The following is a 17,798-nucleotide window of genomic DNA, read 5'->3' as shown; positions in this document are numbered from 1 at the left end:
ATAAATTTTACTAATGTAACAACCATGCAACCAATTGTTACCTATGAATGCATGCAGCATGCCCTGATAAAATCATGGTTTATTTGCAAGAAGATGTAAAGAGAGAGGTTTGTTCTCATACACTGTGGATTAAGTACCAAACTGAAAGTGGACAATTACAGGCAAGACTCCGCTTTGACTTTTTCCTAATACTGTACACAAAACTGTAGGAAATGTTAAAGGTGTCATCCATATACTTGAAGAGCATGTAGCAGTGTACTATTTTGTATTCTAAAAGAAAAAAAGTCAACCATGGCAGTGAGTGCAATAGGTTGACAAAAAAAGCAAAAAACTGCATCCTTCTTCTAAAGTAGGTATACATAGGATCCTGAGACTGTAACTATATAGTTCCATTCACTTAAGGGAAAGATGCACAGGTGATAGGTAAACAGGACCTTCATAGCCCTCACATTGGTCATCCTTTTTAAAGTAAGTTTTATATAGAGAACTAGTTGAAGGCTTTTTTTTAAGATTATAGTGGACAGGACTGCTTTGGATGAAACCTAGAACACTCGGCCTTGGTATAGGCAAGAGATTCAGTTATTGGGATAATCTCTTAACAGAATTATTTCTACTTGACATGTACCATACTCCAAGCTGCTTCAAGCAGCAGCTGTCAAGTTGTTAAACTGATAGGGTGATAAGCATTTTCATTTTTTTTTTTTTTTTTTTTTTTTACAAAATCCTGTCATATACTGTAGGACAATATATAATATTTAATATATATATATATATATATATATATATATATATATATATATATTTAATTATTATTATATATTTTTTTTTTTTTTTTTTTTACAAAGACTATTGCCATTTCCTCTCAAATTGTCCTCATGGTCTCTTTCCTCTGGTAAACCTACAGGGTTAAGAGACATAAAATGGAACTGCAGAATCATCCATTTCTTTTGTCTACTTTCCCTGTAAGCATATAATCAGAAACATTTATGTAACTTCAAATTCCTTCATGTAAGTACATCAGAATAATACAGGTACAGTTTACAGCAGCCTGTAGTGGACCTATGGACAACAAGGTATATGGCTCTTACTCAAATGGCCATTGGTCCTGCTTTTAAAGGATTCAACATTGATAAAAGATATGAGTGTTACTGTTTATGCAGTACATTTGTATTGTAGTGTCAAAGTTCCCCAGTGACTAAGATTGTACTTTACTTTTATATTAAAAATATAAGAAATTCCAAATATAAAAAATTCTAATTACCCTAAAACCACACCAGAAAACCAAAACTACAACAGAGGCAAGCATAAATGATATTGTCATGTGCAAAAATAGCCAAACTCTTAAAATATAACCACATTAATCCTGTACAGTGAGCGCCCTAAATAAAAAAAACAAGTTCTAATGCTATGTTTGCTGGGTTTTGGTCCCCTTGCCACAAGCCATCAAAAAGTCTTGTGTACCCCAAAATTACATTTATAAAGACTTCAGTTCAACCTGTAAATAATGAGCTCCCATTTAGTTCTGTAGATAGAAAAACAAAAAAAGTGATATGGATCACAACAAAGCAATACAGAACAATTTTTCAAACTTTTTTTTTTGTACTGGCCCACAAAAAAAGTAAATGTCAATTTCACCCTATAAATCATTAAAAAATAATTAATTATATGGTAAAATGAAGGGTGCTGTTAAAAAAAATACAAGTTGTCACGGAAAAACTAAAGAAAACTATAAAGGCTGTTAGCAAAAATTGCTGTGGCAGGAAGGAATAGGATTACTTCTCATTTCTCCACAAGCCAAAGACTTGGGTATCATTGCAACAGGAACGTACAATACCTTATATATTACTTATATGACTTTTACTTTGTCCACTAGACAACAGTTATCACTACACCGTGACTGGCGGGAGCAATAAATAAATATATTTCAGTAGACAAATGTATGGAGATATGATGAACACTCTATACTTATATATTCACCAACACAAATATTAGTCATTTTCAAATTTTTTTATAACTAAAACATATAAGTATAAAAAAAAAAAACAGGAGAAGAAGGGAGGCATGAATGATCACCTCTGACACAGAAATGTCTGTATATATAGTTCTTAGTTTTTATCGTAATATAAGACAAAACCTGATCAAAGAAAAGGGGAAAAATAAGAAAGGAACAGCTGGGATACTTTTTTGTGCATTTTTTGTGTTTAGTGCTCCTTTAGTTTGTGTAATACAGCTCTGTCACCACTAGATGGCAGTGTTCTACCAATAATGTTTACAACAAATTATCCATTCAGTGGAGGAAATGACATTTGATGCAAAAAACATTAAGTAGCATTTCCTAATGTAAATGAGCTTTCCCACATCAGTTTCTTTATTACCTGCATTTATACAGAATAATAGTATATAATGGGTAATGTTAGTATTTTTACTCATTTAGTCATGATCCATTAGATCCATAAGAGAGCACAAACATAAATATCTGTAACTATAGGTAGGGCAATATAAGAATTGTTTCATTTTTAAATGAGGACCGTATCATGTTATATTACCTATCTGTGGCATCAGAATTACTATCAATGTTCTAGCAGCAATGTTATTTTATATCAGCGGATTATGTAGACAGCATATGATCAACCATAACAGTGCGTGTTATGAGGGAGCAAGACAAATGCCTAATAGAAAATTAATGATGTTGGGTTACTGAAATACGTCTAAAAGCTGTCTGATGCTTTACTCCCTGGCTCTCAGTGATCTCAGTTTCGAGGCCTCATTATAAGTCAGGGCCATCCAGAGATGGTGGATGGAGATCTTTGCAAGCCAGGTAGGAAAAAGTGCTACCATGTGCTTCTCTATCCTTGTAGAAGTCTAGATGTCCACCCATTAAACAGACAGTTCATTAATTTAAAAGGGGTACTCCGGTGCCCCAGTGTTCGGAACATTTTGTTCCGAATGCTTGGAGTGGATGGCAGGGGGGTAGTGACTTCAAGGCCACTCCCCTCGTGATGTCATGCCACGTCCCCTCACTGCAAGTCTATTGAATAGGGGACAAGATGTCTAGGGGCGGAATACCCCTTTAATAGAGACTGAGTAATACCTAATTTTCCCTGTTGTAGTGCTGTAGGGAAATTGAACACTTGCTACTGCCCCCTTCTGTAACAGATTACATCTTATCACTTGGGAGTCCAGCAGCAGGACACCCTGTAATCCGTCAGCGATCTGTTTAACAATAGACAGTAGTAGGATGCAGACAACTCCCTTATTATATAAATCAGGGACATAATAACTGCATTTTACCATTAAGATAATTGATGAGTGGAGTTTGGTATATAATAATTTTACAGATAATAATCCTGTTTTTATAAAGTCATCTTTAAAATAAATAGAAAAGAAAGTCAACACAGAAAAGAAAGAATGATAGGAATACTGGGTACTGAAAAAGCAAGGGCAAATCTGTATGCCCATGCCCGCACAAATACAAGGGCCAAAATTGCTTCAATATCATGAACAAACACCAGTCCACAAATGAACAGCAAAAAAAGGGCAGAACAACAATCTGTAGACCATGAGGGGAAGTAAAAGTTATATAACAGCACAGTATAGAATGGGTACATGCAGTGTAAGGCAGTACCCCAGTATCCCACCAAACCTGATGTGTTGCACATCGCTGCTTTGTCAGGGAATACACAGAACCCTATATAAGTGACATTAGGGATCCTATTGGCTGTGAGATCATAACTTAACTGCATGAGATAAATGTACAGTAATTATAAAACCAGTATAAATTAATTCACATGAAGGTAGGAAAAAAATGGCCACTCACCATTTTCATCTTCTTGCTTTACTGCATGATAGAATACTCACATAGACACATAGGGAGAGGGAAGGAGCAGGGGTAAAAAGGCTTTCCCTTCCCTCTCCCTATGTGTCTATGTGAGTATTGTCATGCAGTAAAGCAAGAAGATGAACATGGTGAGTGGCCGTTTTTTTCCTACCTTCATGTGAATGTTTGCTGCACTGTTCATAATACCTGAGCACCACCGTCATCGACTTTGCTAAATTTATCCTAGTCTGTGGACCGGCTCTGTATCTGTATATCACAGTGCCGTAGTAGCACTCTCTCTATCCAGTTCCAGTATAAAATAAACTTATTGATCTGTTTTTGTATAGGTTATCATACAGAAGTATTGGAAATCCAGATTCCTCAGTCTTGCCCTGCATTTGTTTAAGCAGTCTCTAAGAAGCTACTAAAGACTGAGATTCTTATGAAACTTATCTCATGCTAAATTTTGCAATGTAAAAAACATAAACATTGCATTATATTATCAGATTATGTTACAATCACATAATATAACATGCAGTTTGAATGTACTTTGGGGGGGGGGTCACATGCAATTTGTGATTGTAACATTTTTGTGATAACAAAAATGCAGTTGCATGGAATTTGATGTGATTCCGTAAGATTACATTAGATGAGACAATGTGCAATATTGTGCTCCAATAAAAAGCAGTCATATTAGTGTGATAATGCAAATTTTTTTTTGCTATGGGGCCCTGTAGTCTATGGCATCCTCTTTTCTTTGAATCAGATCAGAGCAGGCTTGCATAGAAGCCATAGGAAATTATAATCTCCCTAAACACTACAGGTTTAATATATGAAGGTCTTACTTCTAAATACAATTAAGCAAGTATTAGGGATTGACAATGTAAGTAATAGCATTAAATTCACCAAAGGTGATGCTACACTTTAAGGGACTTTGTTGTTGATGGCTTATCCTTTTAATAGGCCCCCATTATTTGATTGACATGAGGCCAACTCCTGGCGTCACCACTGATCAGCAGACTGAAGAGGCATCATTTTTATCATCATTTTTATTATTTGCTAATCACAACTCTCTACATTTTGTAGTGCCTTTGCCTGGTACTGCAGCTCTCTGCAGGTTCGTGCTATTCGGGACTGGGTTCCTCTACCAGGCACCAATACCACAAAATGTACAAAGTTGTGCTTGGTAAAAAAAAAACACTGCATTACTCTCTGGAGCACCGCAGCACGTTTAATCAGCTGGTCACTTGGGATTACGGGGTTTTACAGTGGCCTATACTAAGGATAACGCACCAATATTAAAGTCCTGGTAAACTCCTTTAAACTTTTATTTATAACATTCTGAAACATTGGGAAGGGGATAACCACTTGAATAGTTAATTTCCCCTCGCTCAGCCCGAGAATTGCTCCAAGACTCACGTAATCAGATGGATTCCAGGAAGTCCAATGCTGGAGGTCCCTTGTAAGTCAATGGGACCTAAAGCATCTGATTTCTGGGAATCTGTCTGACTATGTCAGTCTCAAGAAGAAATTTATGGGCTTTAAGATTGCCAAAGAAGTTTAAATGTATCTTGCCGTCCTAGCGAAGGGAGATCAACTTTTTAAAGGGGACCTGTGGTCTGTAAAAAATAAATTTAGTTTCAGATGGTGTAAATATGAGGGTGGGGGGTATGAATCAGGCATAGGGGTGTAAATCAAACATAGGGGGTGTGAAGATGAGGTTAAAGAGGTTTGAATCAGACTCACACCTTCTGAGCCTAGAATTCCCACCCAGCGGACTGTTAAGAAAAAAGTTCATATACTCAGCCAGATACTAAAACCCACCATATAAAAAAACAACTTTGTTAAGCTGACCACTGATCCTCTTTAACTCTGTTACTAGATTTAGGGCAGCAAAAACTAGTTACAGAAAATCTGGTAACAATGTATCACCTAATCTTCTAGTACAGCTGTTCTGATATCTTTGCTGACTCCGAGCACAGGGAAGTAGTCCTCCTCAGTATGGGCATATGTTGTGTAGTCCTCAATATTCATAAAGGACCCCTCCTTCCACCCACCTGCCACTGATTGGATGATATCTGTCTATACCGTGCACTCATTTTCCCAGATATTAGGAGAACGGATGCATTACATGATGTAAATGATACATCATTATAATCAGCTTCTTGGTTACTAGATTATGCTGTCCTCAGATAGTAACAGATTCCCTTTAAAATCTACTATAACTTAAAGGGTACCTCTCATCAAATAAACTTTTGATATATTTTAGATTAATGAATGTTGAATAACTTTCCAATAGCATGTTAATGAAAAATATGCTTCTTTCTATTGTATTTTTCCCCATCAGTCCTGTCAGCAAGCATTTCTGACTCATGCTGGAGTCCTAAACACTCAGAGCTGCCAGCCTGCTTTGTTCACAGCCAAACAGGCTGTGAACAAAGCAGGCTGGCAGCTCTGAGTGTTCTCCTTTAAGAACAAAGCAGACTGGCAGCTCGTAGTGTTTAGGACTCCAGCATGAGTCTGAAATGCTTGCTGCCAGGACTGGTAGGGAGACCCCTAGTGGTCATTTCTTCAAAGTGGAAAATTAAATATAAAGAAGCATATTTTTTAATAACATGCAATTGTGAAGTTATTCTGCATACTATATCAAAAGTTTTTTTTGATGAGAGGTACCCTTTAAAATGTGAATATGATGTAGTTGACAACATTCTAGAATATAGAGCCATCCACTAAATGAACTAAATTAGGTAAAGGATAGTGTATACTGTGCTATATATTGTAGACACTGCATGGGACAGCTCTGGACACAAAGCTGAATGCAAGATATGAAAGCTCACATTGTAAAATAAGAACAGTTATGATCTCCTTTCTTTCCTAACCCATAAATGCCCCATGACCCACACCCTAATTTCTGATGTCATGAAGAGTTTTCTAATCAAGGTGCGTCACGGGGATAACATGTATCTGTCTGTGGAACATTGTGTATCATATGTTTGATGTTAAGATATAAACTGCATGTCTCCAGTATCACTTGTGACTCAACAGAGAAATGCATGACAGTGCAGTGCCCATTTCTTGCCATCGCTGTGGTTGTTGGTCTGCTGACAATATAATACCGTATTATTAAAGATGTAATGTTTGTATGTGTATGCTTTATGTCTGAGCTGTGCCTATCACGTGTACCTAATTGAAATACCGCTTTGATATGTATAGAATATTTTAGATGAAGACTGTAATATAACTTGTCTATCAGCACATAATTAACCAAGTACACAATGTCCTTCCCATTTGAATATTTGTAACATGCTATATCGGGAATTATAGATTATTTACTAATAGGAGCCTGGCACTGGATCATATGTCTGGGGCTGTTAGTCAAAATGAACTTCATGCAGACTTGGTGAATTTGAACCCATTGACTTAGGCTATGTTCACACTATGGAATGTCCGCACGGAAAATCTCCTTGCGGACATTCTGGAGGCTGAATGCTAGGACCGCACAGGTTCATTCTTTCTGCAGAAAGGGAAAGCTGAATTTCCATGCTAGAAATATGGCATGGAAATCCCGACATGTTCACAGCGCAGCAGAATCTGTTGAATTTCCGGAATCTCCACAAAGAAATTCTTGACGTGTGAACATGGCCATTGGGTGTGTGCAAACACTGTGGTGGTGATGTACTATTGGCAGTTGTATGGCTGCCTTCAGTCTGTGTGTTTTCTACTATTATTAGATTCTTTGCTATTAAATTCAATAACTGGATATTGGAAAGAACAAATAAAAGAGGAATTCTTTCCAAGAGCTTTATTCACATCTATACGTGGTGAAATTTCACAGCAAAGAAAAGACATCAAAGACACTGTACTTGAACATGCAGCTTAATAAGTCAGTATTGATTCATAGAAAACAGCTTCTACATGGACTTTAACTTTGCACTGTACAGTAATTTCTTAATTAGAACTGTCATTGTACTCCCTAAGTAATGTTTGGGAATACAGATGGCAAAATGACAAGTCATAAGAACATCCTTTGTTATCACTTCCTTTCTTGTGACAATAGAATAATTCTTTTCTGCATGCTATGGGAGAAGAAAAAGGGGAGATGTATCAAAAATGGTGCAAAGGAAATGCCTCAATTTCCTATAGCAACCAATCAGATTGCTTTTTTCATTTTTCAGAGGCCTTTTTAAAAATAAAAGAAGCGATCTGGTTGCTATGGGAAACTGCACAACTTTCCTCTGTACAGGTTTTGATAATTCTCCCCCATACTCCACAAGTTCGGCATCATTTTAAAGTTGCGAATTGTAAACCATAATTCACTATTCATACTTGGAGACGTGTATCCCTGTTTATACGAAGGTAATTTGCTCTTTATGTTTACATGCTTCATATACATTTATTTTTGGTATCCCCTTGCTGGATATAGACATTTAACCTCTGTTAAGGAAAATTTGTATAATTCATTCTTAATAAATAATGTATATCCTTAACACAGTGATCAAGAAAACTACAGACACAAGAAATACTTTATTTTGTGTTGTATTGGAAACATACCAAAGCGAGTCAATTTCACAATCCTTTCCTGTGGTGGTGTATATTTGTTATCTATCCATATAGAAAGGGGGAGCATGAGACGCATGGACTAACCAATGAATATCATATATACATATGATATAGCCGTGAAGCTTGCATGCATGATCTAAACAGTGTTTGTTCTTTAAGTAATAATACAGTGCTTCATTGTAGGTAAAACAAGACGAAGATACATTTTGTACCAATTGTATAGTTTTGAAAAAAAATATTTGAAAAAATGAAATACCAACATACACACTTTGAATAAGACATTAATAATTGATGCATACATAGTCGTAGCAGGTTATGGTATAGGTGCTAATGAACCCTCTACCAGCCAGATTTTTTTAAGTTTACATATAAGGATAAAATCTACATAACAAGTTGAGTGAGTTTATCTCAATGTTTCTTCACTTATTTCGTACTGTGATATAGGACATTGCCATCCACATCTGTATTTGCACTTTTGGCTTCTGACCTCATATCTCACAGTAGCCCCTGCTTATTCAGCATGTGTACAGCACTTGGTGATGGTGATTTAAAAGTATGATTTTACACCAGGCACTGTGCAGTAAACTGATGCAGAGACCATTGAATTATAGAAGCTCAACTGAGATGTTAGGGTTGCGGCAGTCAATAGGTTTCAGTAACAACTTGGAGAAAGAAAATGTAGCTGTGGTTTACATCACTTTAACATAATTCAAGGGCAAAGCGAGAGAAGTAAAGTGTATGTAATGCTCAACTTTTATGTACATTATACCTTTGTATGTAAACTGTACAAATCTGTAGTCAAAAGTAAAAAATATAAAAATATTTCTCTATCTGCAATTTCCTTAAAGTGGTATTCCGGCCTCAGACATCTTATCCCCTATCCTAAAAGGACAACCCTCCCTCCATGCAGCTCCCAGCATTCTGTGCTGGGCACTGCTCCTGAGACAGAGATGTGACATCACGCCACACCCCCTCCATTCCTGTCTATGGGAGGGGTCATGACGGCGTGGTGTGACATCACGTCTCCGTCTCGGTAATAGAATGCCAGGAGCTGCACAGAGATCTTGGGGGGGGGGGGGGGGAGCTGCAATCAGGCCTCTTATCCCCCCATCCTTTAAGGGGTACCTCCAGTGCTTTAATGTAAAATTACTATTAGGCAGATAGACCTGAATACTTTAAGGGTACGTTGCGACGAGCGGATCCACAGTGTATTTTATGCTGCAGATCCACCACCGAAGGACCCCTACAGGGTGCCTCAGATGTGCCTGCTCGGAGCGGCAATCCGCCGCTACGAACAGACACACTGCTGCGATGTGCGAGTCGCCTTGCATGCGCTGTGTTTTTGCACACATCACGGCATCTCCCCCCTGCTTCCTGAGCTAGGCCAAGAGCAGCCGCAATGTGCCAGTTTACTGTGCAAGCACATGGCGCACATCGCAGTGTGTCTGCTTGTAGTGGCGGATTGCCGCTCCGAGCAGGCACATCTGATGCACCCTGTAGGGGTCCTTCGGCGGCGGATCTGCAGCGTAAAATATTCCACTCGTCTGAACATACCCTAAAGCATACCTTTTATGGCTTGTTTAAATAAAAAATTATTGAAATGATTTTCAAAATGACATTTATTTTAAATTTGGTGGCTGAATGCCAGAATGGATCGACATTTAACTCACTAAACAAGTTCAAGGGGGGCCTGGATGCTTTTCCAGAGAGTAATAACATTGCAGGTAATGGATACTAAATTTATAGGGTCCAGGGATTTATTCTGATCGCCACATTGGAGTCAGGGGGCAATTGGCATCAGCCTTATGGTTTTTTTTTTTTTTTTTGCCTTCCTCTGAATCAACACAGTAGGGTTTTAGGTTGAACTTGATGGAGAACTGTGTCTTCTTCTGGAATTTTGGTGCCAAATTTAAAATAACTATTGTGCGCAGTGCTGCATGTCACTTTTTGAAATTTTTTTATTGAACAAGCAACTGAAGGTTTGTTCAGGTCTATCTATATGACTGTACCTTGTTTGACAATATAAACAGTATGGCATCACTTTTCATTAAGGTCACTTACGTGGGACATTGTGTGCATAAGGAAGCAGCAATATATGTAACAGTACAATGTTTGTTACACTTAGGAGTTCTTTGGAATACTTAGTATGGGGCAAAATGGCCCCTTGTTTTCAAATTTTACACACAAACATAATGGCCCATACTTATCAATCAGCCCGAAACCCTCATTGTCTGCTTTTTCCTATAGTAACCAATCACAGCTCAACTTTCACTTTACCAGAGCTTGTTAAGATATGAAAGCTGTGCTGTGATTGGATGCTGTGGGGAAAAAACAGACAATTAGGGTTTCTGATTGATTGATAAATCTCCTACAATATTTAGCATTACTGTAACATCAGGGTTAACTTACTTTACATTTCACTTGAAACTTTGTGATCAAGTAACATGAAGATTTTGTTAAATATATTAAGGTAAGTAAACCCCAGGAACACAAACGGTTACATTGATTTTTACAGGAGTTAAGATCCCCATCAGTATTTGAGGGTAGAGCAACACGTATTACACAGACACAAGTCTAGGCCAAACATAGTTTACCAAGTAGTGACACTGCCTTCAAATGACAACATTTACCTTATTCATTATCAGGCTTGACTACTGCTTGATATTCCTCCACATAAACATGATGTATGTTCTGTTTCTTCTACTATATAAATATAGATGATTTCCATTTTCTCTGACTACAGAGGCAAGTAATAGTAGCCATGAGTCTCGTGTTGGTCTAGCAGAAGGGTTGGAATCACAGGAGAAGACAATTATACCACTAGTGGTCGTCTCATCCCTGACCTTTATCTGTCTTGTGGTACTTGTGGGTATTCTTATATACTGGCGGTAAGTAACAGGTTTTTTTTTTTCATAATATAAAAAATGACATTTTAACTGTTCTCTATATTCTGCGAAGTATAAATAACATAAGTAAATGCATACCAAATTTTCACAAGTACTGTCCCTACTCTGTTTTAGGCCTATTTAAAGGGGTATTTCAGGCAAAAACTTTTTTTTATATATCAACTGGCTCCGGAGAGTTAAACAGATTTGTAAATTACTTCTATTAAAAAATCTTAATCCTTCCAATAGTTATTAGCTTCTGAAGTTGAGTTGCTGTTTTCTGTCTAACTGCTTTCTGATGACTCACGTCCCAGGAGCTGTCCAGCTCCTATGGGGATATTCTCCCATCATGCAAGGGATATTCTCCCATCATGCACAGCTCCCGGGACATGACATCATCATTGAGCAGTTAGACAGAAAACTTCAGAAGCTAATAACTATTGGAAGGATTAATATTTTTTAATAGAAGTAATTTACAAATCTGTTTAACTTTCCGGAGCCAGTTGATATATAAAAAAAAGTTTTTGCCTGGAATACCCCTTTAAGGCAATTTTCACCTTACACAATTGAAGTATGTGTGTAGTATACATCAGAGGACAGGTATGCCAACATATATTGTGACAGACAAACAAATCAAATGTAGTCTACTAATGACTGTTTTAAATGGTATTATTATTTTTTAAGTAGACTTTGTTCAGTTTATTAAATGAGCCTGATGTGTGTATAACGTAGTATATACTGGTGTAGTTTTCTGCTGGTATATGAAAGTATACCACATACAGCACTTTTGTTATGTGTACATAGCCTTAAATAGCAAAGCCACCTACACAGAGACTGTATGGTGACACTGAGTTCCTGAAGCTCCATACTACTCTCCTCAAAGAGAATACTATGGGATTTTGTATCCGGTTGAGCATTCAGTGGTACTCACAACAAAATGTATGATGTATACACAGACTTACTATTGAATAATTACAACCAAAACACACACACTAGAATAATCTGTCAGGAAGCCTTAGTGTTATAGCTTTGTAATTGTGGTTATGGTTCATAAATTGCCATTTCTGTGAAATAGGATTAACAAAATGCAAAAGAACCGAAAATCCTGCCATAATTTCATGTGCTACATACAAAACCATAGAAAAAAACTGGAGTAATTTAAACAACTTATTTAACAAAGTATATACATTTTATTAGTGAATAATACATTAAAAATTGAGGGTTTCCATCCAAGGAGGGGGATGAAAAACAAGGTGTCACTCAAGTGTCACAATTACAGCCCAAAAGAAAATGAATACATCAAGCACTTATAAAAATGCATATCCCAAAATGGGTGCAGCAGATGTAAACAATTATAACGCAATGTTAGCTACAATAATATATAAGCTCTGTACTTACCCAAAGGTCACAGGGCAAATGGACACCGGCGAAACCACCATGGTTTTGTATGTAATAAGGAGGTCATATAGCAGTGGTTAAACCAGGGGGTTCTTCATTGTTCATTCCCTTTGCGTTTATATATCATGCACAACCTATTTGTACACCCCTTTATCTTAGATATCTTTAGGTTTTTTCATGTGCTACAGTTGTTCTATTCTATTATTTTACATCTAACAAGCATGCTAATAATAGGATGCTTATTGTATTTTCTTTCAGTGATTTTATAATGCTTATAGCAGATACCCTGAGCCCTTTCTCTTTGACCTCTGTGTAAATGTGCCAGTTCCCTGCTAAAAAATTTTTTTGTTGATGGTAGTTTGTAATCATTTTATATTTTTGCTTTTGAAAGTTAGCACTAAGTACAATGACTGCCTGTATCAATCAGAGCATATGGGAGGGACAAAGTAACAGTGGGTGATAATGAAACAGAGTGTAAAAAAACAGCAAACTTTTGGGAAAACCATTTAACACCTTTCTACATGTAGACATAGTTATAGTGCTAGTGTATACATAATAGTGCTAAGGTAGTTAAAGGGGTACTCCACTGGAAAACTTTTTTTTTTTTTTTTTTTTTTTAAATCAACTGATGCCAGAAAATTAAACATATTTGTAAAATCTTAATCCTTCCAGTACTTATCAGCTGCTATATGCTCCACAGGAAGTTCTTCTTTTTTTCATTTTTAATTTCCTTTCTGTCTGACCACAGTGCTCTCTGCTGACACCTCTGTCCATTTTAGGAACTGTCCAGGGCAGGCGAGGTTTGCTATGGGGATTTGCTTCTGCTCTGGAAAGTTCCTGACATGGACAGAGGTGTCAGCAGAGAGCACTGTGGTAAGACAGAAAGGAAATTCAAAAAGAAAAGAACTTCCTCTCTAGTATACAGTAGCTGATAAGTACTGGAAGGATTAAGATTTGTTAATCAAAGTAATTTACAAATATGTTTAAAGTGGTATTCCAGGATTTCTTTTAAATTTGACTATGCTACAGGGGCTGTAAAGTTAGTGTAGTTCATAATATAGTGTCTGTACCTGTGTGTGACGGTTTTCTCACAATTCTTCTGTGATTTTCACTCCAATATTTATTTTTAGCAGCATACAAAATGACTGTTGTCTCAGATTTTTCCCAGCTTGCAATGCGGCCGAGACCTGACTCACTAGTCAGCTGATGACAGGGAGCCTGTCTGCTTCAATGGGTGGAGCGATCGCTTGGTGGGAGAGATCAATCTGCAACTAATGCAACAGCTGTAGGCACCCTGATTGAAAACCACAGGTCTTTTGATGGATGCAGCTCATTTATGTTTCAATGGGTGGGGTGGCTGATGTGTGGGAGGGAGGAAAATGGAATTGTGGGATTTGTAGTAAAAAAAAAAAAAGTCAAACAGGAAATACTAGTTCACAAAAAGTTAGCCACAGTATTATGGTAATCTCACAACATAGCCATTTAGACCCAAGACAAGCGCATATCCTTCCTAAGCATGTCCATTACTGTCTGCCAGGTACGTACTAAAATCACCTTATGGTGAATAACCCCTTTAACCCCTTAACATTTTTTCCAGTGGACTACCCCATTAAGCGCACCTTGACAAACCGTTACATCACAGTGCTTGCGCAGGTTCAGTAGCTTTGCCAGTTTGATCAGGGGAAGTGCAGTGGTGACTGAAAGATGTGTTTCCAGATGGAATAAATAAATGTGATTCTGTGTTCCTGATCCTGCTAACCCCTTAGATGCCATGATCATAACAGATTCATGCGATCTGATAGTCACACTGTGAATTCCAAACTGCAAAAAAAAAGTTGACTGCAATCTTGAAGTCCTGAATGCAATCAAAGCAGAATTGAATGCTTTTAATACCACATACCTGTGGGTTTATTTTTGAAACACTACAATGATCTATGGTTTCAAACAACCCCATTGATAAGATTAAATAGGCACTGTCAGATCCAAAAACTCTTTATATGTTGTTACTGATGAAAATGAAAGACCTTTTGTAATATGGTCCCCCTACCTACTGGGACACTAACCAGTCCTGGAACAGCTTGTCCATTAATCATGGACAAGAGATGACTCATGGACAAGGCTGCATGAGTAGGTGTACCAATCACCACCACAAGGTCGGGACATGCCACCTTCCCCTGCGAGGATTTCTAACACTGTAAGCTAATGAAAAGCAGTATGTTTATAATAAACTAGCTTAGTACCCGGCATTGCCCGGTTTTTCCTTCCTAATCCTTGTTGTGGAGGAAAATCAACAGAGGAAGCATTTGACTTCATATCCCGTCCTCATATACTTTTGTCATCTCCCAGCCCCATATCCCGTCCTCCTATCCCGTCCCCCTATCCCTTCCCCCTATCCTGTCCTCCTATCCCGACCCGTAATATGTGACCAGGTATTGAAATATCTCCAGCCGTACGGAAGTTATGTGGGAACATACATTTCCCATTGATTTGCATGGGACTTTAAACAAAAACCCCGACCCTCACACATGGGGGTAGCTAAGGGTCAAATTAACTATCCTATATTTTAAGTGGACATATAAGTAACATGTGACCAAGTATTATGGAAATATCTCCAGCCGTTTGGAAGTTATGCAGTAACATACATTTCCCATAGACTTGTATGGGACTTTAAACAAAAACCCTGACCCTTGCAAATGGGGGTGGGTAAGGGTTAAATGACCTATCCTATGTTTGTTGATGACATATAAGTAACATGTGTGGCAAGTTTCATGTTAATATCTTTGGCCGTTTGGACGTGATTCTGGAACATACACACACACACACATTGAGTTTTATATATGTAGATGTAAAGAAATAAGATTCACATTGTCAGAATTCCTTGAAGGTTAGGCCACTGACGGTCCATAATTTAATTGAAAGTTATTCTGTACATTACACCTTTTAATCTATTATAGCACAGGCACATTAATGAGTCTTATTAATGAACATAATCTGCATAGCAATTATTACTATTTACCTTTTTCATCTATATACAATAGTATTTGAGCCGCCAAGTCAAAATTAACTCCCCTTATTTAGCATAGAGAAAAACCTGCCAATTATTAGTGTGGCTAGAGCTAGTGGACACTCATAAATACCCTGCAGTGTTGGGCGTGCTGCCAACTTCTTTATGTAAGGTTCTCTATGGTTTTAGTTATTCTGGCCTCAGTGAGGGAAGCTTCATGTAGTGACAGGCGGATGTTTCCAGTGGTTTGTATCTTATTCATATGCATAGTTTGGGATCTTACATGAAGAAGTTGTTAGTGTGCCCAGTACTGCAGGGTATTTAAGTGTGCACTAGCTCTATGCACACTGTAATGATTGGCAGGTATTTCTCTATACTAAATAGGGGAGATGGCTTTGACCTGGCTGCTCAAATGCTATTGTATATGGAGGAGGAAGGTAAAGAGTAATAATTTCTATGCAGATCATGTTCATCAATAAGATGCATTAAAGGGGTTCTCTGTCCCTAGACATCGTATTCCCTATCCAAAGGATAGGGGATAAGATGTCTGATCGCGGCTGGGGACCCTGCAATCTCGGCTGCGGCACCCCAGACATCCGACACACGGAGCGAACTTTGCTCCATGCTGGATGACTGGCGATGTGGGTCGGAGGCTTGTGATGTCACGGTTACACCCCGCTTGTGATGTCATGGCCACGCCCCCTTAATGCAAGTCTATGGGAGGGGTGTGACGTCGGGTGCAGAAGGGACATCGCGGGGGGTCCCCAGCAGCAGGACCCATGTGATCAGATATCTTATCCCCTATCCTTTGGATAGGGGATAAGATCTCTAGGGGCGGAGTACCCCTTTAACCCCTTAAGGACATAGCGTTTTTCCGTTTTTGCACTTTCTTTTTTTCCTCCTTACTTTTTAAAAATCGGAACCCTTTAAATTTTCCACCTAAAAATCCATGTTATGGTTTATTTTTTGCGCCAGCAATTCTACTTTGCAGAGATATTAGTTATTTTACCCCAAAATCCACGGCAAAACGGGGAAAAAAATCATTGTGCGACAAAATTGAAGAAGAAATTCCATTTTGTAATTTTGGGGGCTTACGTTTCTACAAAGTGCATTTGTTGGTAAAAATGACACCATATCTTTATTCTGTAGGTCCATACGGTTAAAATGAAACCCTACTTATATAGGTTTGATTTTGTTGTACTTCTGGGAAAAAAATCTTAACTACATGCAGGAAAATGTATATGTTTAAATTGTCATTTTCTGACCCCTATAACTTTTTTATTTTTCAGCATATGGGGATGTATGAGTGCTAATTTTTTCTGCTGTGATCTGAAGTTTTTATCGGTACCATATTGTTTTGATTGGACTTTTTGATCGCTTTTTAAAAAAATGTTATGGTATAAAAAGTGACCCAAAATACGCTAATTTGGACTTTTTTTTACGTGTACGCCATTGACCGTGCGGTTTAATTAACAATATATTTTTATAGTTTGGACATTTACACACGTGGCAATACCATATATGTTTATATTTTTATTTACATAGTTTTTTTTGTTATGGGAAAAGGGGTGATTCTGACTTTTATTAGGTAAGGGGTAAATCACATTTATTAACACTTTATTTTCTTAGGGGGCTATAACATTTCACATACTGATTTTCTACACTGATCACTGCCTGGAAATAGCCTGGGATTGATCAGTGTTATCGCTGCTCAACTGCTCCTGCCTGGATCTCAGGCACAGAGCAGTCATTCGGCGATCGGACAACGAGGAGGCAGGTAGGGATCCTCCTGCTGTCCTGCAAGCTCTTCGGGATGCCGCGATTTCACCGCCACGGTCCCAAACAGCTCCACTGAGCTAAGCGGCAATGTTTACTTTCACTTTAGACGCGTCAATCAAATTTGATCGCGGCGTCTGAAGGGTTACTACAGGGCATCACTGCGATTGGTAATGTCCGGTATTAGCCGTGGGTCCTGGCCATTGATAGCCACTGGGACTGACGTGATATGACGCGGGGTGCATACGTCCTGTAGCGGGAAAGGGTTAATGTGCTTGTGATATACTATATGATAGATTAAAATGTGACGTGTACAGAATAACTTACGATCCAATTATGGACCTTTAGTAGCTCTTGG

General features: G+C 38.0%; 1 protein-coding gene across 6 annotated transcripts in view; it reads left to right on the top strand.

Annotated features, from left to right (window-relative positions):
- PTPRZ1 (protein tyrosine phosphatase receptor type Z1) overlaps nt 1-17,798 on the top strand; it is a 263,148-nt gene that overhangs the window by 176,814 nt on the left and 68,536 nt on the right. For 4 of the 6 annotated variants that reach the window (XM_056573803.1, XM_056573802.1, XM_056573800.1 and 1 more), the window contains one exon: nt 11,121-11,265. In XM_056573803.1, coding sequence (XP_056429778.1) covers nt 11,121-11,265 — 145 coding nt within the window. Of the gene's footprint in view, nt 1-6,742; nt 6,758-11,120; nt 11,266-17,798 lie in introns of all 6 variants that reach the window. The other 2 variants (XM_056573798.1, XM_056573799.1) reach the window with 1 other exon arrangement.

This window comes from Hyla sarda, chromosome 4, assembly GCF_029499605.1.
Source record: "Hyla sarda isolate aHylSar1 chromosome 4, aHylSar1.hap1, whole genome shotgun sequence".
Lineage (NCBI taxonomy): Eukaryota > Metazoa > Chordata > Amphibia > Anura > Hylidae > Hyla > Hyla sarda.
This window is presented reverse-complemented; position numbering and strand designations above follow the sequence as displayed.